Below are 24867 nucleotides of genomic sequence, written 5' to 3'. Positions count from 1 at the left end.
GCGAGGGTAGTTTTTGAAGTGTAACAGACTATACCTCTAGAAATTTCTGGAAGTATTTCGTAGACTAGAAAATCACACCTATAGCTACTGTAAAGGTTTTCGGGAGATATTCGATGCGGAAAGCGGTACTGCGATGGATAGCAATCTTCAAATTGCATCAAGACGCCCGAAGAAATCATCGTGAACTATTTCGCCTCTATTAACAACGCCAATAGCAATACCAGCTGCACTAAATATGGATAATAAATTTATGCCTGAAGGATTCTCTGTAATCTTCCTTGAATATTGCAGCGCTCCACATCGTATATCAGCATCTAAGTCACCCAAATGAGGCCCATCTGCTTCAGAATTCATTATGTGTTTTCGTGCTCCTTATCACTTGATTCAACAGTTGTATGTGTGTATCCCAAATAGCGGTCATATGAGTACAATTCGCCTTCATCCCATAGGGTAGTCTGCTCAGGATTCAGTAATGCGAAAGTAGGATTGATATTCGACCGCTCTCTGATGTCATTCAGTATTTGATAAATCGGAATTACATATGCGGCACCTTGTTGTGGACTGCCAGATACAATATGCCCCAAGATATTCCCATTATCGGCGTCAACAACTATCGAGCCGCTGTCTCCTGGTTGTAGCCCGAGAGGAAGTGAAACCTTCCAGAGTTCTTGTGAAGCTTTGATCCCAGGCAATTGCATGAAGATGGGAGTTCCTGAGAGATGACCTGTGATAACCCCAGATGAACCAGTCACCGCGTAAATCATAGTGTCTGTAGGTGCTGTTGATACCTTTCCAGAGCGGAGTGCCATGTCTTCGAAGCCTTTGCGGGAACTTGTTGGGCTGACAGAATGGGAGGCTAAATTGTCGAGCTCAATCAAGACATAGTCAAGACCATGGTCAGCGGTTTCTGATTTCACGACCCTACCTATCGGAGCAAGTTGGATTTGGCCGGGATCTTGACTATCCGGTAAATCTTGATGTATTCCGTTAAGTCCGTGAAGTTCTAGGTATCGCAATCTTCTGTCCATCTCAATCTGAGGGTGTGGGTCGAGCTTGGTTGGGTTATCTGAAGCTACTGCTTGAAGAATCAGCTTTGACTTAAGTTTTCCATAACTTAGCTTACCACCAGCGACCAACTTATTGATAGAACTATTCTTAGCCATTCCATGCTGGGTGATCTTGTACGAAGGTAAGGCTGGGAATAATGATAGTGGATCTCGATAGAATGTGGCGCCCGAAAACTCAGTGGGTAAACCTTCCTCTACTTTATAGTTTTCAGAATTGGTGGCTGAGCCCTTTTCTCCTGCATAGCTTCCAGAATTCATGGCTGAGCCCTTTTCTCCTGCATAGCTTCCAGAATTTATGGCTGAGCCCTTTTCTCCTGCATAGTTTTCAGAATTGGTGGCTGAGCCCTTTTCTCCTGCATAGCTTCCAGAATTGATGGCTGAACCTTCTTCCGCTATAGAGCTTCCGAATTTAATGGGCCTTTTTGGTAAATCGAAGCGAGCGAATGGTGGAGTATATGAAGTGCTCAAGCTTGGAATACCTAGTATGTCCATCGATTGCTCATCATTAAGATCGAAATTCAAGGACTCCGGATTCAGACGCATTCCACTTGTCAGATTTATCGATTGTCCTTCATCAAGGTCTGAGGCTGACCATTCTTGTATATTGTACTCAAACTCAGGATGTTTGTTGTCTGTCGCAAGCTTCATACTAGTTGCTGACTGGACTGTACTCACGGGAACATCTCGCACTGTCTCAAAATCGTTTGTAAAACCATGTGAGACTGTTGTTAGATATGATTTATTGTCCAAATAGAGAATCCCTCCTGTTGTTGCTTTCCATAAGGTGAAGCAATCTTGATCATATCTACAAGTGAATATCCAATTGGACAAATTGGCCTTTTCTCGATACACCAATGCATCTGGCCCACGATCTTGATGTATTTCCGACGGCAACAAGATATTGGTCGCATGATTCTTGATTTGTGGCAAAAGTTCAAGTTGGTCTTGTCGTTCTTCAATATTGTGGTGGTCGACGCAGAGTTGGTCAATCCAGATGCTCAACACAGAAGCTTTGGACCAGAAAAGCTCCAGGATATAACCGACATTTATAGGGACCTCGCACACTTCACCATTTATGATTAAAGATGTGTTGAAGTTACTATGATTCGCAAATTTTCCTGATATCACAATATATTGACGTGGTTCACCGATCAAAGTGGTCCGTAAAAGGCATTGAATCGTCGTTCCTTTTTTTTCAGGGAGTATTTCGAGGATACGAAAGGTCCGATTTGACGGATGCAGTGTAGGCAGTTGATACGATGTGATGCTTGGAATTGGCGTGATGCTTTGCGAGTTTGGCACCAAATCACATTTCTCACACAAAGCTAGGGGGACGAGGCAATCAAAGTCTGGTGGCCGATCGGCATCTCCAACTCTGACAGAGGGGAACTTCTTCAATATTCCACTCTTTTCGATGACCTTTCGTACCGCTTTCCGACAGTTAGCTTCCTTCGAACAGAACAATATGGTCGGCCTTGCTGTGGTCACTGATCGACCTATCATAAACATAGTCCAGAGAACAGGAATAGAGGTTGGTTCGAAGTTCTTTTCGAGAAAATCTTTGATTTCCTTTGCAATCTGCTCAAATTCGGCTCTGGCTGGTCCTACAACCTCCCAACAATTTTCAAGACCCATTTTACGATAGAACATACCGACAGACTTTTCTGCGTCTGGATAAGGGAGTCCGAGTAGCCTTTTACGCCAATCGAAAACATCCATGTCGGATGTAATGACAAATATGAAGCTAAGTTACTGTTGTACGTGCTGGCAGCATATTGTAAGTAGCAGGCCTCCTTTGCTCAACGCAATTACAACTCAAAAGTATATATATACAATGAGCAATGAGCAATGAGCAATTATTATACAACAATTGAGCCTTACAACGCAGTCTTTCTTTTCTGTAGTCTAGTTACAGGAAATTGAAAATAAGCAGAGGTGGGGTAATGAATCGTGGCACTTGCTACATCGAGTGAAGACCTCGACAGCCTCAAATTTAACTACCCAATCAAAAGGGCGGAGGAAACCCTTGGTGAGATCAGCCACATAAAAAATCGTCAATTCGATCAGAAAGGGTTCGAAAGTTTTGATCTCTAATTGCGTGTAATTGTGTTCCGTCATTCTCCATTTGTCAGTCGAAATAGCCGCCATAGAATGTCGGCTCCAATATCGAATACAGATCCTTTGAATACCTCTATTCAAATAACTCCTGACTCGTTGAGCATCCAAGCCAAATGTGCAATTGTTAGTCAACTCTTCACGGGTGTCGGCGTGAGTACAGCAATAGGGCGTAGTGATGTTCTTGATTATGAACTGTACTTCGCTTATTATACCGAGCAGTGCAATCAGGCTTTGCATGATGGAGGAAGGCATATTTCGGCGAGAACACACCGTGATATTATCGAAACTTTTGAGCACTTCAAAAGCGGCGTATCACGAGAAGATATCATACAAGTCTTGATGACTACATTGCCAACTCACAGACAGACTACTGATGGGGAGAAGCTAGCCAATGGAACTATTGACCTAGCAGCACGTCTCGTTCTGATGATGGATTTTGGCGAATTGAAGTATGGGTTCACAGGTCGACAACAGCTAGTTTGGACCTCCGGTTCTCTGTCGGACTTTCTAATCCGATCGTTTAAGCCACCACCGGGGCAAGACGAAGTGAAGTTGGAAAAGGGATTCAATGCTCAAAACCTTGAGCGCATTGCTGGGATTGAGATAGAATGGACTTCAAATATGATGGATCACCTTCGGTTGATGGATGATGACAGAAAATTGGCAATATTTCATCATGCTTCTTTTCTGGAATGTCAATGCAATAAGTGTGTTAAGAGCTTGTTCCTTTGCAACACCGTGTAGGCGATAGCTAACCTAAGAAGCACTATGTTCCCAGCGGATTTCATACAAGAAACTGTTCGCAGCCTAGCGCTTCTATTCCCTCAAAATGATAAGGATTGTAGAAGCTGGTTCAAGAAAGTCAGTACTTCGCACAGGCTCGATAAAAAAGCGATCCAGTGCGGCCGTCTCCGGGCGGAAGATAGACGTATCAAGAACTTCCAGTACTGGGGCGAAAGATTATCTACTTTGAAAGAACTTTTCGATGAGGCAGAGCCAGGTACCATCAAACAATGGTGGTTTGATAGGAGGAAGCGGGTGCAATGGTACACATTCTGGGTGGCAATCTGGGTCCTTTTCTTGACTGTGATGTTTGGGATCATCCAATCAGTGGAAGGCGCTTTACAGGTCTATAAAGCATTCCAATCGCCGTCGTAGAGCGCATCACACTTTCATGGCACTGATGCTAGCTCAATCATTTCTTTTGCGGTGCGAGTCTGTATGGCATGAAATTGTTGAGCTATACAATGCGTACCTCCGGCAGCTGATATTAGGATAGTTTGAAGAGTAAAGCAACTCGAAGATCAAAACCTGAAGATTCACTCTTCAAATGAATTTGGTCTGAATTGGCTGTTGTATTGATGAATCTCTCACAAATCATGCGATCTCGGCGATCTACCAAATCGGTGGATTCGTGACGTGGCTTACGTAATCCCCCACCTCTCCGACGCCCTCTTCTTGACAACTTCAGTTGTCGTTCTAGAACAACAGTTGCACATTTCGTCACTCTCAATATACGAATAGTTCAATACAAAACCTTAGATTTCAAACCTTTTGAATTCTTTTTGATATTTCTCTTTGAATAATTCTGAGAATTGCACAGTGGTGATCGTGCGAGTGTGGTATTCTTATTTTTGGGTTCGTCGTCTTGAGATGGACGAATTAAGAAGCTGTAGTTGATCTAACGATGTCATTAGTGTTTACCCCTGGACCCCTTTAATCCTCGCGTCACCGACTAGCTTTCAAAATGCCTGCCATGCTCGATGATCCCAGCGCTCCCACAATCTACCGAACTTCAGGGTCCGCACCTTTTCCAGATCCTCACGATACAAACCCCGCACTACCCCTCGATGTTTTTCCTCGACAGGTCACTCTACGTGACCGAGTGACAGTCGCTACAATAGTGCCGTTCGCGTCACAAAACAGGGTTCCTTCCTCGCTTCTCGCATATCTCAGTGACCAATTCAAAAAGGAAGTCGAATTAGGTGACACATATCCTATGCTTGATACTATGCCACCAGAGAAGTTTGCATCTTATTGGTTTCAAAACTTCGGTGCAGTAATGCTTCTTGGTAACATCGAGTCCGCGGATGAAGTAGTCGAAGGCAAGAATTGGGCAACAGAATGTCTAGGTAGTTATTATATCAAGCCCAACTATCCAGGACGTAGCTCCCACATCTGCAACGCCGGATTTCTTGTTACGGACGCTGCACGAGGCAGAGGTGTCGGGCGTCTACTTGGCGAAAGCTACCTCCACTGGGCTCCACTTCTCGGCTACACATACTCGGTTTTCAATCTCGTATATGAGACAAACGTAGCTTCTTGTCGCATTTGGGATGCATTAGGGTTCAAGCGTATTGGGCGTGTCAAGGGTGCAGGAAATCTCAAGAGCTATCCAGGGCAATTCATTGATGCTATTATATATGGGCGGGATTTAGGGCCTGATGGCTCCGACTTCGTGAGTGAAGAACGCTTCGATAAAATCAAATTCTACTTGAAACATAAAGAATATCCATTGGGTGCTGATCGCGCGGAAAAAAGCAGACTTCGTAGCGCGGCCACGCATTACAAACTACTACCGGACGAGGATAAGCTCATGTTGAAAGGGAAGGAAGTCATCAGTGACCCGCAAAAACAATACGAGATTGCGAGGGGTATACATGTACTACAACATGGTGGAATCAACAAAACCACAGCCATCATCGCCGAGAAATATCACTGGATTAGAATCAAGGAGACGGTTAGTCTAGTAATTAAGAACTGTGGAGAATGCAAAGAATTGGGCAAGGCACCAGTTGTTAAACCAGATTACCAAGCTCAGCTAGCCCGTCAATCTACTCCTAAAAGTCAAGATGTAACAGATGCAAACATACTATCTTTACCCGAGCAACAACAACTCAACCACCGTCGAGATCTTCATCATCACCAGCAGCACCATGATCAGCAACCACAACCTTCCCATTTGCAGCATGATTTCCAGCAAATGCATCACCACCATGACCACACCAGTACATCCGTATCACCACAAGTCCTTAACCGCAGACTACCATCCCATTCTCCCCATCCTCACAGTAATCCCATTATTCACCTCAAGCAACATCAACCACCTATTTCCCAAATGCAACTTCATCACGCAGAAACTCGTACACAATCTCAGGCTCGAGCTCAAGCTCAACCTCAAGCTCACTCCCAATCTCATGCCCCATCGCATAGACATTCTGCAACAGATTACCTGCAAATAGATCCTCAAATCATGGATTACACACATACATCACATTCTCCGCATCCGCATTTTGACGCGCATCATGAACATGATACGGATTCTTTTCAGGCGATGTTGGAAAACAGGGATGTAGATGTAGATGGAGGTGTTGGGGATGGGGGCACAGGCGTGGATGGAGATATTAATGACATGCTTGTGGATCAAGATGAAGTAGAAGTAGAACACATCGGAGATATAGGAACAGTGGATAATAATACCGGGGATGATATAAATACCGACGAGACGATGAATGATTCAATGGGAACTGGAAGACATAAATCTCATGATGATGTTATGGCTACGGCGAGATTGGCGCAGGAAATGATTTCCAGGGGGGTAATGGATGGGAATGAGGGGTGAGCGCGTCAGATAGAGGGTCATCGACGACTTTGGATATAGTATTTAATACGAGAATGATGAATAGTCATTATATAGATGGAGTCGAAACCGGGTTTCGAGATACATACGGCCTGCCACCGGCTGGTGACAAATGCAGAGAGTGGTATGCCAAGGACCATAATTAGGACTAGCGGTCTCCAGTTGGACTGTTGGATTGTTAGGTCGGGGGTACATCAGCGATAATCTACGACATACTTTGCAGGCTATGTCTTGATGTTCAGGAAAACATCCTGTGCATCCAATCCTAACATGAATCAGCGTAAAATGTGTTTACGCAAGAGATGCATATTCGAGTAGACATAGATTATAGCAGACACAATAATATCATAAATCACAGAAAAACTGTATACCACTGACCAATCACAGAAACACTGGAGTAAGTTTCATCACTAAATTCATAAACTCAGACATAAGCGAGGGGGTGAACTTTTGAATTCTAGAGTGCAAGTATGTACTTGTCATACATCTAGCACTTTTATATCATATCATAGAATAGTCATCTATACATCGAATTCTGCTTGTCCTTAATTTCCCCTGCATCATTCATGAATCATGATCCCTCTCTACCATTTGTCGTTTATCTTCTTGGCATGCCTCTTCCTCTACCTCTCAATGCTCTCTGGGCTGCTCCCGGAGGTAGGCCTCTTTGTGGAGCTTGTGGTTGTTGACTCTCTTCATTCTTAATGGTCTCGTCCACGCTCAAAATCAAACAACTAGCTTCAGTTGCTGCTTGAATGGCATTAACCTTGACCAACGCTGGTTCCCAGACGAAAGCCTCCATATTATCTCTAATACCTTCACCAATGAAATCAACACCAGCCCATACGTTTCCTTTTCTGTGTTCCACGCGGAGCTTGTTAAGAATATCTGTAGCATCGAAACCGGCGTTGTCGCAAAGTTGACGAGGAATGACCTCGAGGGCTTTAGCGAAGGATTTGATGATTGCCTGTTGCTTGTTGCGGATATTGTTATCGGCGTAGTGATGGAGATAGGCTGATACTTCCATTTCACAAGCTCCACCTCCAGCAACAATTGTGGTGTTCTTGATGGCGCGCTTGACGATCATGATAGCATCGTGGAGGGAACGCTCGACTTCGGCAATGAATTGCTCAGCACCTCCACGGAGGACTAATGTGCAGGTTTTGGCAGCTGGGCAATCTTCGAAGAAGTTGAAACGTTCTCCACCAATTTGACGCTCTTCGAACGAACCGCAGGTTCCGAGGTGCTCTGGCTGAATATCGGAACAAGTAGATTGAATGGATCCTCCTGTAGCTTGAATAATGCGTTCAAGGTCATCAGATCCTACACGGCCGGCACAGAAAATATCTCTATCCGCGAAATATTGAGTAGCAAGATCACCGATTGGTAGCTTGGAAAGGACAATCTTTGCGCCAGTCTTGTATAAAGCTTCCATCTTGTTGTAAATAATTTGCCATTCAGCGTCGACAATAGCCTGGTATTCCGAAACTTGCTCGACACGAACTTCCGCATTGTCTTTCTCAGACTTGAGCTCAAGTTCAACGTTCAAGCACACAATCTTGGGGTTTTTGAAAGATTTTGGTTGTTGTTCGAATCCAGCGTATGAAAAGGTCTTTTTGAATGCAACACCGTTGACGAACAGTGAGTCTGTAAGGGATCCACCCGGAATCTTCTTCATGCCAATGAGTTTCTCGTTCAAATCGTCCTGATCTAATGTCATAACCGCATCAACGACCACTATATGCTGTTAGCTATGTCTTACTAAAACCCTTGGAGCCATACTCTTTGTGAAGAATCCGGTATTTCTCTTAATCAGCTTACTGCTCATAGCAGTACCGGCCAATTTAATGAGAGTTTCCCTCTGGTTACCCTCACTTGTATTAACAGCGATCTCCTTTATTTTGTTGACGGCCATCGTAGAAGCTCTTCGTAACCCCTTAATAATTGTCTGCGAGCTGACTCCTTGTTCGACATGGTCTTTTATTTCCTTCAAAATTTCACCTGCCAAAACAACGACGGATGTTGTTCCATCTCCTACTTCGGCATCTTGTGATCGAGAGATATCGGTAAGAATTCGTGCTGCGGGGTGAACAACGTCGAGTAACTGCGCCCAGAAGTCAGTTTATGAGTTCTAGCTATACCGAACTCACAGAGCTTTCTGCCGAGAAGCTTACCTTCATAACAGTAGCACCATCATTAGTGATAGTTTGTCGTCCATTCTCATCCACAAGTAATAAATCCCCACCATATGGGCCCAAAGTACTTCTTATGGTGTTTTGAACAGCTAAACAAGCATTAATATTGCTAATGATTTGTCCTTTTCCCTGAGAAGAATCTGTGCCTATATTATACACTTCTGTCAGTACACTATGTGGTCAAACCAATATCTGGGTTACTAACCCTCTTTCAGCACAATAATGGTTGGAGTCTGGCCACCGAACGACATTTTTGCAAGAGACTCTGTTTATGATACAAATTAAGAAGACGCCCGAATCACCGAATAGCCGTAATGCTGGGTATGTAAGAGAGCGTTGCTAGGGTATGAAGAGAACTCTCAAAGCTTTGCTGCCGCTACCTGATTAATCGTAGTTCAACTTTTTTCGCGTCGCGATTTTGCTATCATGTCACTTGTCAATGACCGTAATCTGCTGCACGTGAGATAAGTTCTGCCACACTAAGTTGTGCTACTGGCATTTCAGCCACCCCCACTAGACTAACGCCTACCTACCTACCGGTGAGCTGCCTTATAAACTCTTTTCTTTAGTTGATTTTATTTTACCACGGGCTCACCGGGGAACAGTTCCCAGTTTGAGAATCGCATCTCGCGTACATTCCAATCTTGCACAACATATCACATTATCAGCGCCACATTTTCTCCCTTGATTCATTCCTGTTTCCTTCCTCAGTAACTACAGCTAAGAGCAACTTCAATATTGCCTCCACAACTGGTGATCCTTCAACCTTGTGGATTAGATGTGTTCCTGACTAAGTCAGAACGAATTTGGTTGATATGCATATTGCAAACCATCAAACCCTCATCACTTCGTGACGGATTCATCTCATCTTATAAAACGATAGTGTGAATATCTTCACCATGTTCATAATTTACATAAGTCGCCACCGCCACTGCCACACCAGCCTTCCTCATCCTTCATCCTACGTGGACTGCATCGTAAGCCTGGCCAGTTATAATCGATATGCCGTCTGATCTGTCTCTCGCGGTGCAAGAGCGTTTTAGGCGACATTTAGACCTACTATGTATGTCACCCAAATAAGACCCTCAGCCTTTTCCGTCATCCTCTGTCTAACGCCCTAAAGTAATGCATGGCACACCACTCCTATCCCCCTGTATTGGCTTTTCGCGGGGGTAGCGCAATCCTCCTTCTGCACCTTCCGCTTGTCATTCTATAGGTCCCGAAAAGCGAATGCAACTCTAAGGTTATATGACAAGGCTTTAAATCTTCACATTTCTTCGGATATTTTCTTCAAGCGCAGCTTACCAATAGCTACCGGTAGATACCTCATTCACAGTTTGAAGGATGGCAGAACCATCGAATCATTAATCGGTATCCCAAGGCTGAAGAGTCAGCAAAGCTTGAAGAAGTACCTGTACGGCGTCCCTATGCGCGACAATGTTTTGAAGTTGTCAATCGGTAATTTTGATGACTTCGCAATTGATAATTCGTCACTGCTGACAACACCGTTCTCGAGCTGAAACATCGGATTCGGACCACGGACTAATTTACGTCCCTATCCATTTTACAACCGGCAGATGTTTGAGGGATGCGAAATCTAGATACTGTCTTCTGGCTATCGATGTAACACGGTATAGCCCTTGCAATGTCATGCCAAGGGTTCAATCCAAAGCTCCTACACCGCTAGCCTATTCAGAAACTTCATTTTAGTCGTTTTCATTCGTCGATCAACAATCTGGAAGAGTTACATAGAGAGTTCTACTTTACGGACGTAAGGGATTCTGTAATCCAGACCAAACATTTATGTACGTAAGGATAGTTTCTGCGCTCATGTGGATGCAAATGATGCTCAGAATCGCGATGTAGCGGTAGGGTTGCAGCCGCTGCAGGGACGCGCGACCAAAGCAGCCTTATTTCCGTCGTGCAGTATCGCGAGGCTGAGTTTAAATGTGGTCACACATCGTGTAGAGGCCAATGAGCACAACGCAATTCGGCTTTTGCGTTAGTCACTAATATAAGCGCATTCTACATTCAAGGAGCGAGGCTGAATTCTATAATTGCCATTTTTGTAATCAAAGGAAGTGGCCATTCATCGCTAGATACGAATCCCTCGTCAGAGTCACGTTATTATGGCACAGTTGCTGAATCTGGGAGTTGGCTCAAGGGTCAACGGCTCCCCCGAGATATAAGAAATGCTATGGGTACCTGGCATGATGTCTTGGATGGAACGAGCAGCAGATCCACAATCAGTACGAAGCGTGCAACTTCATATACCGAAAGGAAATAGACTGTATAGACAATGGCTACAATTGCGAGAAAGAAAGCTTGGAGACCAAAATCCAAAACTGGCTGTCTTACTTGTCGGTTGGTTATTCTACTTCAATTTGTCTTTTCTGTGTGATCAGCACACAAGAGAAGATTCAAAGTTGGGTCGCTAATGGGGATTTAGAATTCGCCGTGTCAAATGCGGAGAAGAGAGACCGGGGTGCCTTCGATGCACGAAGACTGGACGTAAATGCGATGGCTATGATCCTGATCATCCAGAGATGTCGAGTGCCCCACCGTCACGAAGGGGCAGTGAGGCTTCCTCATCAAATAAAGGCCAAACTGATAGCCCCATCATGACTTCTACCCCAAGCATAGTCGAAATGCCTTCTCCGGTCATTGAATGGGATGAAGAAGAGCGAAGAAGCTTCAATTTTTTCATCGCCAAGACAGCGCCAGAATTGGCGGGTAGTTTTGAATCTAAATTCTGGGCCAGTCTCATTTTGCAGAGGTGTCACTCGGATCCGCCCATTCGCCATGCAGTCATTGCATTGGGAGCCCTCAACGAGTCCTTCAAGTTTGGCGATATAAAATTACTGGAAGCGGGAGCGATTGCTGATCCGAAACAACGATTTGCTCTGCTCCAAAATATTAAAGCTATACGTTACTTGACGGGTCATCCCTCTTATGGAAGTCGCCGACAATCCTCAGAAGTAATTCTGATATCTTGTCTTTTGTTCATTTGCTTCGAAGCAATGCAAGGAAATTACCAAGCTGCATTTGCTCATCTAAACAGTGGCTTAAAGATTTTAAGCGATTGGATGGAGATAAATGGACAAGATTCCCTCGCACATTCAGAGTCAAGCGTAAATCGAGAATTCATCCGCTCAGAAATAGTACCTTTATTCGGAGCTTTAAATACCCAGGCGATCAAAATACTACCAGCTAACTTTGTTCAATGGGAAATGACGAGCGGGTCCACGAAATTTGATTTTACAGCTCAGACCAGCATACCAGATCCCATCTCATCGCTGAATGAAGCAAAACATCATCTCCAAAACCAGACCCATGCAATTTTGGTATACCATCGGAATGCAACACAGCATTATAGCCCGGAGATTTCAAATAATGACGAAAATCTACGCTCAAGTGACTTGAATGCTATGGTCGAAGAAAGGAGAGATCGTATTATGCAGCTTGAGCAGTGGTCCAGAGTCTTCAACAACTTTGCACATGCAGCAGGTCAAACAATGAATACGACTGATCTACGAGCATCGATTTCGCTCAAAATTCATTATGTCGCCAACAAACTAATTCTCGAAACAGCACAGTTCGAGACTGAATTGAACTACGATTGTTACATGGATGAGTTTGAACTAATGACTTCACTAGCCGAATCTCTTCTCAAATCGTACGGCGATTCAAGGCTAGAAAACGGACGGGTGTTCTCTTTCGACACTGCAATAATACCACCGCTGCTATGTGTGGCATGCAAATGTCGTGATCCTTCACTGCGCAGGAGAGCACACGCTCTTCTCGTCAGCTCTTTCAAACGAGAAGGTGGTTGGGATAGTGACTTGGCGAGTAGTATTGGTCGGTGGACTATAGATAAGGAAGAGAAGGGTCTAGAGAATATTTCGAGAGCCGAGGAAGTGGTGGAGTCATCTCGGATCGTAGTAACGGAAATAACGTCCCTTGGACGACGAAAGGCATTGATCAAATTTAGACAAGGTCCTAGTCGGAACAATGGAGATGAAGGGCCTCAGGAGGAATGGATTGTATGGTGATCGTGTGTACTTGTAGTCATAAGAGCTCTGGAAGTTCATCAAGACTGTATATTTTGAATATGATGATTTGAATCATTGAAGACATCCTTCCCCTTACCAATATCCAATAGATTCTTTACCTTTAATCTCTACAGAACCTGGTTTGCATTTAATTAAGCTTCTTTTCCTCGTCACTCTCGACACAAGTATTCTTTTGAGCGGCATATGAGGAAGAGCCAGATGAGACTTCACAAGACACAAACCCAACCGCCACATCCTCGAAATAAAAACAAGACTTGTAAATTGAATTAAAGACCTGGAAGTAAATTATCGATTAAGGGAGTAATCCTTGGCCTCGACTTGGGGCAACAATTGGAGTAAGCATTTGATTTACGGATACCCACTCAACCAACCCTGCAACCCCTCGGTTCATTCGTCATCGACCCCTTCATTCACCAAAAGCCCTCACGTCATACCAGCTATGGATATCTTGATGTGTGTGTAGGTAGACATTTTTACTTTTTCTCTTATTGATTTGAATTGATCAAAACCACTACGTTCTAATTAAACCTCGGTCTCGAAGTTGAATCTCTGAACAAAAGTCGGTTCTAAATTATTGTGAGGCACAGCTAGAAAAGGAGTTCTAACCAATTTGTTGGCTTACTGTGATCAGGTCTTGAGAAGTAGAGTCTTGACAACATTAATACACAAGAAAGTCCTTTCGATTTAGAAGAAACTTTATCATCATAACATTACCTTTATCCACCATAACTAAATTTCACAAAATAGCATTCAGCAAAGATGTCTGGTATAAAAGTGTTGATTCCCATGTCGGATTACGGCCATGATCCAACAGGTAATATAACCCTCTTCCACGAAACTCCAAACATCTTAAGCAATAATCTCGATCTCTTGTCAAACTACACTATTGATAACACTTTCACTAAACTCTCCTCAGAAACCGCAATTCCATACACCACATTCACCAAAGCCGGATTTACCGTGCACTTCGCCACCGAAAACGGTGCCCTCCCAGCCTGCGATCGCAAAATGCTCGAGGGAATCACTCAGAAGCTACTCGGCGCCACTCAAGACGCCGTCAATGCCTACAAGCACATGTCCCAGACGAAGAAATTCACAAGTCCTCTATCCTGGTCTTCCGATTCCTTTTCTCTCGACTCCTATGATGTAGTGTTTTTGCCCGGCGGTCACGAGAAAGGCGTGCGTCAATTGATTGATTCGGAGATTATGCATCAGCAGTTGATTTCATACTGGAAAGGTGTTGAGAAGCCGGGAAAGAAACATGTAGGCGCGGTTTGTCACGGTGTTATGGTTTTGAGTGAAACTTTGACGGTGGGGAATAGATCTATCATTCATGATTGTGATACGACGGCTCTTCCGGGAGTGTTTGAGGGAGCGGCTTATTGGAGTACGAGATGGGCGTTGGGAGATTATTACAAAACTTATGGAGCGGGCAGTGAGAATGTGGAGACGAGTGTTAGGAAGAGGTTGGATGATCCGGAAAAGCAGTGGAAACATTATCTTGGGTTGCAGCCGTGAGTTTCGTTTTTATGAATTCTATTTTGTTTTTCCTTCTGCATTATGGGATAGAGAGACTAATGAGATGATAGGTTTGTGGTGGAGGATGAGAAGTATAATTACATCAGTGGCAGGTGGCCGGGAGATGTCCAATTGTTGGCGGATAGGATTGTGGAGTTGGTTAAGAACACAGATAATTGAGTTGTGACATGGTATGGAATGTACGGGGTTGATAGTTGTTTCCTGTTGGAAATTTCAATGAGAAAAACATGATTTGCCCATAGCTAGCTAATAGTATTGATATTAATTTGGAGCACTTGAATGATCAGCAGGTGCTACTATCTGTGCTTCCGGCATGTGAAGGAGAGGCATGTCGGGAGCTCATCCGCAAGCTAGCTTCAGGGTCGATTAGCATGTGGACACGCCAAGTCTAAGCTTTGTGTAGCCGAAGTACGTACTGCAGCCGGTCGTTCAGATAAACACCAACATCACGTTCATACATTCGCATTGCCACTATATCAGATCTAAAATGATTCTCTCATTTCTCGATTTTGTATACGTGTTTCACTATCGAAACTCAAAAACGCCAGCATATCCTGCAAATGGATGGAACTCCGTGAACTCCAAAATTACCCCAGTAGTGCTGTGGAGATATCCAGCGATTAAATTCTTAAGTGAACCATAATAGAACGACAAAGGAGAACCTAGAAGCGCCAGCACCTTACAAAGTCTTCTTATCAGCAACATCCTCATCCTCTCCTGTAGCACCCTCTTTCGAGTCCTTCAAAGGACTATCAAACAATTCCATCAGCATCTTCCTGTATAGTCTACTATCCAGGAACTCCCTATCAATATCCTCATACGCAGCCACTCCTCCTCTCCCCCATATATTCTTACACATCTTTGCAATACAGGCATCTCCACTAACACCTGCGCTCCATCTTTGGTTTAAAGGTAATCCGTTTCCTTCAGGCGTATATAGTAACATGTATCTGCCAATCAAAGCATGATCTGTTGAATCTTTGATCCTATCCAGGCAAGAATATTTCTGTATACGAGCGTGCCAGGCATCTCCATCGCCCCAAAATGAACGCATATCAGGGATATGCGAGAGATGGTTATCTTTGTGTCCTTCACCACGAATATCTATTGTACGAAGTTTGAGAAGGATGGGTCGTGTGCCTGCTTGAGGTAATAAGAGGACAGTGATAGAAGTAGTTTCAAATCTTGGAGAAGCAGGAGGACTTGTAGAGAAAACTTTATTGAAAATGCCAAGGCGACTTGTACTGGTTCCTCGATGATGCTGTGGCGGCCGAGGTGGCGGCCGAGGTGGATTATCTGAGTCTGAAGGGATATGAGGTGTCTTGGCTTGGCTTATAATAAATTCTGTCTCAATTTCTAAAGCCCTGTAGCGTTTTGCAGTGTCAGGCCCGTGTTCATGAGTCGGAGGAGGACTGTAGATCCCCGAAAGAAGAGGAACTCGTTGTTGAATTGCTAGCTGGGCACGATAACTTTCACTAGCCACCATGTTGAACAAAGATGTTGTGTTCAAGGCTATCTTCTGTACGAAAAGAAGCGTTATGTAGACAGAGAGGTAAGGCTTAGCTTTTGTGGATGGCGAGAACTAACTAGAGATTTCGGGTAACAGCAGTTGCGATAACGTTAATTTTAGCCAAATCAAGGATGCCGAGTACAAAAAAATGGGAAAAAGTACCGGTATTCTTGCCCAAGTGCAAAGGCTCTGCGGGGTTGTGAACTGCAGGGTAGTTTCCACGGCGGCAAGATCCAGTGGGTATCAACCAATCATAGTACAGACGCTCGTACCAACAAAACCGCTTGGGTCGAATACCTGATAGTTCGAGACTCTTAACCAAACGTTAAGAAATAATTGAAAAACTAGAAACATGAACCGAGACCACAGCACTTGAATGGTCATTTGAGGGGACATTACAACGGAATTTGAAAGGATTTATTGTGGTTTGTGCACTATTGATTTTTGGTCGAAGTGATAACGATTGAAGGCAGCCAAACTTGGCTTGGATGATCCCATGCAAAATTTGAAGGCGCAGTGATAAGTTAGGTTACAGCCAGCTGCCTCTGCGAGCCTAGGTTGAGGGTATTCCCGAACCCATTCTGCAGCAAGGTTTTGCTGCAAAGCAATCACTTTTCCTGCTCTGCACATGATGCTCCTATCAGGAAGCGTAGAGTTTTCCGGGAGTTTGGTTGTGTTATGGATAAGATCCAGATAAGGTAGCTAATGCACAATCCTTGTGAGTTGAATCCTCTTTTTACGAGACATGACCAGTTCATAGCTCCCGAACAGAGTGACAGGGCTTGTGTCACGTCACAATTGCCAGAGTATTTTCACTGTAGTGCCGCCGGGTATATGGAGAGTGATTCCATCTGGTCCACTGTCATGGCTATGCCAATCAGTTCAATTTAATTCGTAAAAGGTTCTTGCGTGACTTATTTTGTTCTTTTCGGAGAACCATTTCGCAGAACGTAATAAAATCTTACTTTCGTATTTGAAACAGCCAAATAAAATACCGTCATATTCCGCCGTAGCGTTAACAGGCGCTCACGACCTTTATAACGGGCGCAACATAATCTCTGTGTATCCTTTCCTGTCTCGCAAATCGTCTTTGCATATTTAATTTGATCCTCGATGCATATATCGCGTCCCAAGGACAAGTCGTCGGCGCAAAGCTTAACAGCGAGATATGGTGATCGTCTTCTGGATGTAAAAGTAATTGGGAAGTGCGGTCCGAAGAGAGTTCGTACCCGACACAAACATTGACGGTAACGATGAGTAGACAAAGATTCGGGAAACAATGACGAATGATGTTTTCTGCCTCGCATTCTGCGTTTGAGATGGATGTTCGAGAAATCACTAAACTTTCTACAGACTCAAAGATGCTCGGTAGAAGCACTCTACAATCGCCACTCTTGACATAATTCACATTCCGCAGCCAATAACCTTGGACAGAACCAAAGTTGAGGTCCTTGAGAAACAATGAATTGATGACAAAGTTGATGGGAAGTGAGTCGTGGCTCGAATGTTCAGAAGACCGGTACCGCTTCAAAACCTCTTGCCTGGATTCGATACAAGTTGAAAGAAGAGGGTGTGGAGTTGTGTTGCGAAAGCTCCATGACGATGATCGCTGCTGCGGACCGGAAGCTGTATTCACGGAGGTCAAAAGCTCGAGCTCTACTGTATGAGGCTCCTGAAAAGCAAACGTCCAGATCTGAGCGCGGAGTTCAAGAGGTAAATTGCGAAAAAGCGAAAAGGTCGTCAACTTTGGTAAAGATGATCCATCCAAGATGCTGTGCGAGCATATATTGATAGACTGAATGTATCTAGATGCGATGATTCGACGCATACTCCGCGTGATTGGGATGTGCTCCGCGACGGAGGTCTCTATTGAATGTTTATAGATACTCATCTCCAAGGATATACACATATGCAAGCAATGCAACAGTTTTGACAATTGAGTGTTATCAACCGGAAGTTTAAATCAAATAAGAATCCTGAAAGGAAAGATGGAGTTGTAACCTAGGTAACATTAGGAGAGCAAGAGCTTGATGTCAACCAACATCCAAGTGGGCCTTCCATCTTAAGCTGGAAATGCGCGCGTAATGAGACCATCCTTCATGGAGGCTTAATTTGACTTCGGAAGCTCAACATCCCTCGATGGGACCGTTAAAGCAAAGATGGAAGGTTCTTCATCATCGGTATCTCTGTTCGTTTGCGGATATCTATCTGCAAACGTATGAGGAGAGCGCAGTCGAACACGAAGAAACGGAATGCGCAAAGTCTTAAAACGTTAATTGAAAATATCCTAAAAGATATCATTCAGTTCAATATCATACTATGAATCGATAAAACTTAGAAGAAGAGACGGACGTTCAAGAGGTTGGGGTATCACAAACCAGATCAAGTCTTAAAATAAAGTATAAAGTTATTTATATTTATGATGACTAAGCTACACAAAGTATGTAGATCTTGTTTAACTTACTACACCTTCAGATCAAGAATTTGCACGCAAATTTAATCCAACAGGAGAAATTCATTTCCATATCTACACAAGCCTACAGAACATCACTTTAAAGCATCAATCATTTTTATTCTGCTCCGGATCGTTTGTCGCCTTGACAACAATCATCCACTACGAAATCTATTCTCTATAAATTCCTAGGGCTTCTGGAACTCGCTCTCGTGTTTCAATACCGGATCTTTGGATTAAAATGGATCAGGGAAGTTGAATTAGCTATAATGTAAGATTAGAGGCGATGACATGAAAGCCCTGAAGCATACAATTGAGTCAGATAAGCATGTTCCTGGACAGTCCTTTCCAATCAAGTGGTCATTGTTATTATCAGTTGCATACCTGGTACATTATTCAAGCTGCTTCACTCAAAACCAAAAGGCAATCTCGATTTTTCTCTTCCCACCACGGTCATGATTTCAAAATTGGCTCTGAAGTTCCAGGAGGTATCATTGGGTAAAGACAGCTTTGTAGCAACTCCCTTGTCCTGTTTCAATTCAGACTCTCACACTTCACCATCCTGTGTCTCTTCGAATAGTCATGCCAAAAGCAATTTTCAGTGAGCTTTTAGTGGAGCAAATTCAATATCACCAGACTTTGAACAGATCACACCAATTCTCTTCCTGGCATCTCTTTTCAATTTCATACATCAATTCTCTTTAGTCGCCCAAATCCTCTCTCTAAAATAAGGTCAAAAGACGAGGTGATCTAATAGACCTAAGATGGAAAGAATAAAAGGATTCAAAATAGCAAAAGTTCAGGCCCCAATTTGGGGTCCTACATCTTTGTTGATCTATTTCGCGGTATCAATGACTCCGAAGGGATCGAATGCTCCCCACAAAGATACCGCGCGCACCTCGAGTTGTCGTATCTAACCGTTAAGCTAGAGTGTCGTGTTGTCATACCACCAATTGACGAGAGGATGTGCGATCTCTTCGATTATATTTGAGAATTAGGCGAGATCAGTATTGAAATACAATGACGCGAGAAAGTGACATTGATGTTCAAAAGTGAATATCGGAGACCAAAGTTTGGGTCAAGGCAGTCAGTTCTCTTTCCCAAGGAAAAATATTGTTGCCACCGCCCGCACTCAGTTCAATACGTGTACATCGATAACACGGTCAACGTTGAAGTGGACATCGATGTGATACAACTCTCTGTTTGAGAAATCTTCCGACATTGGTGTCTTTGGAATCACCTTGATTGCTTTCTGCAAAAGGCATATGTGAAGATACCGGTACCGAAATGCGGCGACCAGAACATCGATTAATAAGTAGATCATGACGGAGATTAACTCTTGGATCGCGATCTCAGCCACAGGAAAAGGACTGTTGTGACTCAAAAACTCATTCAGGATCCTTTCCAGGGGAAAATTTCCAGTTTACCAGCAACATACCTTGTCAATCATTTCATCAATAATTCGAAAGACTCTAGGGCTCAACCCAATCTCTCCAAAGCACGCCTTGTTTTTTATTACGATGACGACTGGAATGTTGATTTCAACGAAATAGAACCTCTTCAACGTTGGTCTTGCGATGTGGAAGTAACATGTGGATGGCTTCACAAAGATACATAAATTCTTTGATGTGGTTATGCACTCAATTATTCTTCTCCATCAAACGCGCGATGCTCAATTGAGTGTATGTTTCTTGATGTGATAGAAATCAACTTTTGTTGATTTTTGAAGCTCCAAATCGCAGATGTAAAGGTTCAGAGGCTACAACACTCCATGTTGCACAGTCGTTTCAAAACTTTGGTTTGAGCCTGTTGTCAGGTGAGGAGATCAAAAGCTATAACCAGCTTGATCTCTCACCAAATATCTGTCGCACCCGATTTATTCATCTGATTTTTCGGCAGTGCAGTGCAAGTAAAGTTTTTACGAGATAACACACATGCACCAAAGTGGTACGCAAGCATCTCAATCATAACATTCCTCAACTATCAAACAAATTCCAAATCCACACCCTCATTTTCAACAAAAATTCCGCCAAGCATAGTTTCCACACGCAAGCGCACAAATAATCTCCATTTGCACTCACAACATCGCTTCTATTAAATCGCCATAACCCAAGTCTTGCAACCATAAAAGCCGACGATCTCCCAATCTCGTGATCATTAAGCCTTCGCCAAGACCAATTCAGCCGGCACTTAATTAAAACGGATAAATCTCATTGGTGGATCTCTCACTTGCTGCCGAATTCTCCTGCACACATTTTCACGTTCAGGCACAGATAGTTATAGTTGTCAAATGAGGGGACCCGCGCCAAAAATCTGGGGTATACCGAATCTGCAACATGAGCGAAGATCTACCGAGTGCGAAGTTTGCGACTGGTGGTTATATTTTTCATTTTTCGGACGAAGAATGAGCTTAACATGCACGATGAAGTTTCCGTCTTGGCGTTTTGCTTAGATGAATATATTGTTAAGGTGGGTTGCTCGGGTGGAGATGGTACGAGGAACATGGGAAATTTTTGGGATTGTTTTGGCGCCTGGAATTGGAGGGCGTCCAGATGCGGATTTGTAAGTGGAAGTGTATGCGGATTTCGGTGGCTATCAGAAAGTAAATGTGATTGAAGGGGAAGGGGAACTCGGCGCCGAGAATCTCGCTCGTATTGAGGGGGCCAGATGGAGAAATTGAACATGGAGGTAGATAAAGACCATTACTTTTATGTTTCCGCATGATGGGTCGAAGGTTAGGAAAACTATATAAAGAGAAGAAGATCGGCTCGAAAATCAAAAAGCTTGGCTCGAACAGCATCTGTCAATTTTGCAGCAATTCTTGGCATCAATCTCATACCATCTCAAATCATTCATAATGAAGACTTCCGTTAAAGCTCTGCTTTCCTTGCTCGCGGCTCAGGTATGCGCAGTGCCAACTTTGTATTTGGCTGGTGATTCCACCATGGCGCTTGGTGGCGGTGGAACTAGTACTCAAGGTTTGTGCTTTTGTTTTTCATCCTAGACGTCATAGGAGTGTGGGAAATTTGTCTAACATATATTGTGTATAGGATTCGGTGAATACCTTAAATACAGTTTCACCGGTATCAACGTCGTGAACAAAGCCGTTGCCGGAAGATCCGCCCGCTCATATTGGAATGAAGGAAAATTTGCTGCATTGGCCGATTTGGTTGTTGCCGGCGATTATGTCCTTTTGTATGTCTTCAATGATTCCCTCTTTTTTTATTGATAAACATGTGCTAATTCAATTATCAGCGAGTTTGGCCACAACGATGGAGGCTCTTTGACCACAACTGATAACCTCCGTACCGATTGCTATGGAGGCGGTACCGAGACGTGCATTTCTCCCGTTACAGGGGAGACCGTGTATACATATGTATACTACCTCTTACAAGCAGGGTATGTTTCTCTCCCCTCGGCATCTTCCAATTCTCCGTTTCCGCAGGCCTTACCCCATGAATGAAAATCACCAACTCAACTAACACTCCTTCCAGACGTCTCATAACCGCCAAAGGCGCACACTTGATCGTCGCCTCGCCCACCCCCAACAACTTATGGGAAACCGGCACCTGGTCCTACACCTCCCCCCGCTTCACCGGATATGGGAAATCCGTCGTCTCTTCTCTTGGCTCGCTGGCCTCCTTTGTCGACCACGGTACGTACGTTGCGAATATTTACAAGTCGCTTGGTGCCAACACGGTCGATGCGTATTATCCAGTCGATCACACGCATACTAGTCCTGCAGGCGCAAATACTGTGGCCGCTGCGTTTATGAAGGGACTTATGTGTGGAGGAAGTGCGTTGAGTGCGTACAGTAAGAATACCACCAGTAGCATTGCGGGAAGCTGTGTTTAGTTTGGACGATGAGGAGCATTTGGGTAGTGTGAAATAGACGTGTTGAGGTGGGGGACCTGAAAGGGAAGATTCTTTGTATATATGTACATATTCTATATTTAAATCTATATCTCTATCCAAACCCATCCGCGTAAAACTCCTCTACCCATAAATCATCTACCTATAACTCCTCTGTCTGTACCCAACAGTGATCTATGCCTTAGTGTTGACAGGCAACAAGCCCTTCGCCATTCTCTGAATCTGTGACGAATAATACATGCTTTGGAAACCAGCTCCGACCTGTTTAACAGGGAAGTGGCGAATCAAAAATGGCGGGGAGAGTGGCTTAAGAGTGATGTTTGCTTCCTCATCAGGTACGTCCTTATTGAGGATAATCTCGTTTGGCAATTTGGGAATAACGGCCGCGGGTCGGGCAATGCCAATGAGATCACATCCTCCCGATTTCAAAGCCTCCTCCATACCGACTCTTGTGCGGAAACCTCCAGTGACCATCAGGAGGACAGAAGGAAATTGTTTGCGTACTGTTTGGGCAAATTCGAGGAAGAAACTTTCGCGAGCAGAAGTTGTAGGGGCTGAAGAGGGTTCACCCATCATACGAGGATTCTCGTAGCTTCCTCCAGAAATCTCGATGAAGTCGACTCCGGCTTCAACTATGCACCTGATTTGCTCCATACTATCTTCCAATGACTCGTTGGAAGCAGCATCCACACTGTTCACCTTGATACCGATGCAAAACTTCTTACTCGTTTGCTTTCTGACTTCGTTGATGATTCTTACTACGACTTCAGCTCTCTTTCTGGCTGTACCGCCGAACTCATCGGTCCGAAGATTGGACTTAGGAGACAGGAATTGTGCTAGCAAGTAGCCGTGTCTATAATTGAATCAGCAAGAGCAATCCCGAGGGAGAACAAAATGTTAGGGGAAAACTTACGCGCCATGGAGTTCAACACCCTTGAATCCCGCCTCGAAACTTTGCTTCGCAGCCAATACAAACTCATCGATGATACCGCCCGGTCCAGAAATTTCATCAATCGTCAGTTCACGTGGTGTGCCGAACAGTAACGCAGCAGCGGCCCGTTCCAAGAAACTAGTTCCAAAATTTATTGCTACGGCGGAAGGAGCAACAGTTTTTGAAAAGAGGCCGCGATCGCCAGCCCCAAGGGGTGATTGTCTACCAGCATGACATATTTGGACTATGGTTGGTGTTCCAGAGCGTTGGGAGGTTGCAGCCCATGATTTCCACATGGCTTTGGTCTCTTCTGTGGGTTTGGGAGTGCTAGCTACATCTTTATTGTTTCCGAGATATTTGGAAGACACTTGAATGTTTCCTATTATCTAGATTAGTATTTGTATACTTGAAGTTGGTCGTCATGCACTCTTGATTCGTACCTGTCATTACCATTCCCCATCCACCGTCAGCCCAAGTGCCATATGCCTTCAAAAAGGATTCATCGGGAACGTGAGCAGTTGACATAGCTTCAGCCATTGCACCCTTTGAAATTGTATTAGCATTATGGAGGTAGTAGTGATAGAATTTTGATGGATGTTTCATACCTTGCAAAGACGATTTGGCAGAGTCAACCCACATGGCAATGTGATCTTCTCGGAAAGTAACATGATGAAACGGTTCTTTTAGATTTTGGGTGTACAAGTATTGCAGTATTTTTTATCTTGATTGGATTCGTCTTTTCTCGAGGATTTTCAAAGTTTTATATAGTCCCAATCACCGAGGTGTACCCATCGTCTCTTGAAAGGAGGGCCGTGAAATGATTTGAAAGCACCATATCGTCGGACTTTGATCGGATAGATAATTGAGCCGACTTGGAGTGGATCATAGAAGTAAAAACTTTGATAGTGATATCATATCAGCGTTTGAGTTTTCACGACGACAACAATGCGAAGAAATCATGACATGACATGACATGAAAATGATGGGTTATGTCAACAGTGTGCATAATTTATGTGCATGTAGTTGTCAGCTCGTTACTCCTAGTAGGCTTTCGGATGGATTTTATGTACTCCATAGGCTACCTACCCGCCTATACGAAAGAAAGCGAGGACGGCTTACTAAAGGTGCTGACAAACCTTCCCTTGCACCTCCAACATATGAACGAAACACAACAAAACAAAATGTCTTCCCTCCGTCTTGGTAATGGAGCAATCGATTACTACATTATCCATATTATCCATATCATCAGGAGTCGCGCTACATTTATATATATCATTGAATCTTCCCACATTTCTTCAGAACACCAATTCAGTTACATAATTGCTTGACCTAGGCAAGCATAATTAGATGATGACACAAACATCAAATCCTGGTACAAAACCCGAGGCTCTGGAATGCTCCATCTAGCTAATTGAGGCTACCTTTTTGTGTGCCATGTTGCTAATTGCATTCCACTCCATTGTGGACTA

At 43.9% G+C, this 24867-nt stretch overlaps 10 protein-coding genes across 10 annotated transcripts; 5 read left to right on the top strand and 5 right to left on the bottom strand.

Annotated features, from left to right (window-relative positions):
* Positions 1-353: 353 nt before the first annotated feature.
* EAF02_011166 (uncharacterized protein) lies at positions 354-2786 on the bottom strand (the record flags this gene model as incomplete). The annotated part of the gene is made up of 2 exons (XM_038907212.1): positions 354-1075; positions 1124-2786. 2 exons carry the CDS (start codon positions 2784-2786, stop codon positions 354-356), a joined length of 2385 nt encoding a protein of 794 aa, XP_038752956.1.
* A 432-nt stretch (positions 2787-3218) lies between these two features.
* EAF02_011165 (uncharacterized protein) lies at positions 3219-4343 on the top strand (the record flags this gene model as incomplete). Its single annotated transcript, XM_038907211.1, has 2 exons — positions 3219-3892; positions 3950-4343. 2 exons carry the CDS (start codon positions 3219-3221, stop codon positions 4341-4343), a joined length of 1068 nt encoding a protein of 355 aa, XP_038752955.1.
* Positions 4344-4932: 589 nt separating this feature from the next.
* EAF02_011164 (uncharacterized protein) lies at positions 4933-6807 on the top strand (the record flags this gene model as incomplete). The annotated part of the gene is made up of 1 exon (XM_038907210.1): positions 4933-6807. One exon carries the CDS (start codon positions 4933-4935, stop codon positions 6805-6807), a length of 1875 nt encoding a protein of 624 aa, XP_038752954.1.
* A 424-nt stretch (positions 6808-7231) lies between these two features.
* EAF02_011163 (uncharacterized protein) lies at positions 7232-9432 on the bottom strand. Its single transcript, XM_038907209.1, has 4 exons — positions 9226-9432; positions 9000-9166; positions 8608-8929; positions 7232-8562 (listed from the first exon to the last, which is right to left on the bottom strand). Exons 1-4 carry the CDS (start codon positions 9269-9271, stop codon positions 7424-7426), a joined length of 1674 nt encoding a protein of 557 aa, XP_038752953.1. The 5' UTR covers positions 9272-9432; the 3' UTR covers positions 7232-7423.
* Positions 9433-11319: 1887 nt separating this feature from the next.
* EAF02_011162 (uncharacterized protein) lies at positions 11320-13072 on the top strand (the record flags this gene model as incomplete). The annotated part of the gene is made up of 2 exons (XM_038907208.1): positions 11320-11384; positions 11470-13072. 2 exons carry the CDS (start codon positions 11320-11322, stop codon positions 13070-13072), a joined length of 1668 nt encoding a protein of 555 aa, XP_038752952.1.
* A 780-nt stretch (positions 13073-13852) lies between these two features.
* Positions 13853-14791, top strand: EAF02_011161 (uncharacterized protein; the record flags this gene model as incomplete). Its single annotated transcript, XM_038907207.1, has 2 exons — positions 13853-14607; positions 14683-14791. The coding sequence occupies 2 exons, from the start codon at positions 13853-13855 to the stop codon at positions 14789-14791; spliced, it is 864 nt and encodes a 287-aa protein (XP_038752951.1).
* Positions 14792-15311: 520 nt separating this feature from the next.
* Positions 15312-16118, bottom strand: EAF02_011160 (uncharacterized protein; the record flags this gene model as incomplete). The annotated part of the gene is made up of 1 exon (XM_038907206.1): positions 15312-16118. One exon carries the CDS (start codon positions 16116-16118, stop codon positions 15312-15314), a length of 807 nt encoding a protein of 268 aa, XP_038752950.1.
* Positions 16119-17157: 1039 nt separating this feature from the next.
* Positions 17158-18033, bottom strand: EAF02_011159 (uncharacterized protein; the record flags this gene model as incomplete). The annotated part of the gene is made up of 1 exon (XM_038907205.1): positions 17158-18033. One exon carries the CDS (start codon positions 18031-18033, stop codon positions 17158-17160), a length of 876 nt encoding a protein of 291 aa, XP_038752949.1.
* Positions 18034-21451: 3418 nt separating this feature from the next.
* Positions 21452-22449, top strand: EAF02_011158 (uncharacterized protein; the record flags this gene model as incomplete). Its single annotated transcript, XM_038907204.1, has 4 exons — positions 21452-21572; positions 21645-21789; positions 21850-21993; positions 22089-22449. 4 exons carry the CDS (start codon positions 21452-21454, stop codon positions 22447-22449), a joined length of 771 nt encoding a protein of 256 aa, XP_038752948.1.
* A 117-nt stretch (positions 22450-22566) lies between these two features.
* On the bottom strand, positions 22567-24417 carry EAF02_011157 (uncharacterized protein). The gene is made up of 4 exons (XM_038907203.1): positions 24004-24417; positions 23839-23941; positions 23381-23777; positions 22567-23320 (listed from the first exon to the last, which is right to left on the bottom strand). The coding sequence occupies exons 1-4, from the start codon at positions 24064-24066 to the stop codon at positions 22642-22644; spliced, it is 1242 nt and encodes a 413-aa protein (XP_038752947.1). The 5' UTR covers positions 24067-24417; the 3' UTR covers positions 22567-22641.
* Positions 24418-24867: the final 450 nt, after the last annotated feature.

The sequence above is a fragment of the Botrytis sinoallii genome (assembly GCF_014898435.1).
Source record: "Botrytis sinoallii strain Bc 23 chromosome Unknown BSIN_030, whole genome shotgun sequence".
Lineage (NCBI taxonomy): Eukaryota > Fungi > Ascomycota > Leotiomycetes > Helotiales > Sclerotiniaceae > Botrytis > Botrytis sinoallii.
This window is presented reverse-complemented; position numbering and strand designations above follow the sequence as displayed.

What these genes read in the sequence shown, in the direction of transcription:
- EAF02_011163 (XM_038907209.1), bottom strand. Translation starts at nt 9,271, where the DNA reads ATGTCGTTCGGTGGCCAGACTCCAACCATTATTGTGCTGAAAGAGG. An exon ending in ATGGTGCTACTGTTATGAAG is followed by an intron (nt 8,930 to 8,999) that starts GTAAGCTTCTCG and finishes TTCTGGGCGCAG; the next exon opens with TTACTCGACGTTGTTCACCC. An exon ending in TACCGGATTCTTCACAAAGA is followed by an intron (nt 8,563 to 8,607) that starts GTATGGCTCCAA and finishes AACAGCATATAG; the next exon opens with TGGTCGTTGATGCGGTTATG.
- EAF02_011157 (XM_038907203.1), bottom strand. Translation starts at nt 24,066, where the DNA reads ATGTTACTTTCCGAGAAGATCACATTGCCATGTGGGTTGACTCTGCCA. An exon ending in TGCCAAATCGTCTTTGCAAG is followed by an intron (nt 23,942 to 24,003) that starts GTATGAAACATC and finishes ACAATTTCAAAG; the next exon opens with GGTGCAATGGCTGAAGCTAT. An exon ending in GGTGTTGAACTCCATGGCGC is followed by an intron (nt 23,321 to 23,380) that starts GTAAGTTTTCCC and finishes ATTCAATTATAG; the next exon opens with ACACGGCTACTTGCTAGCAC.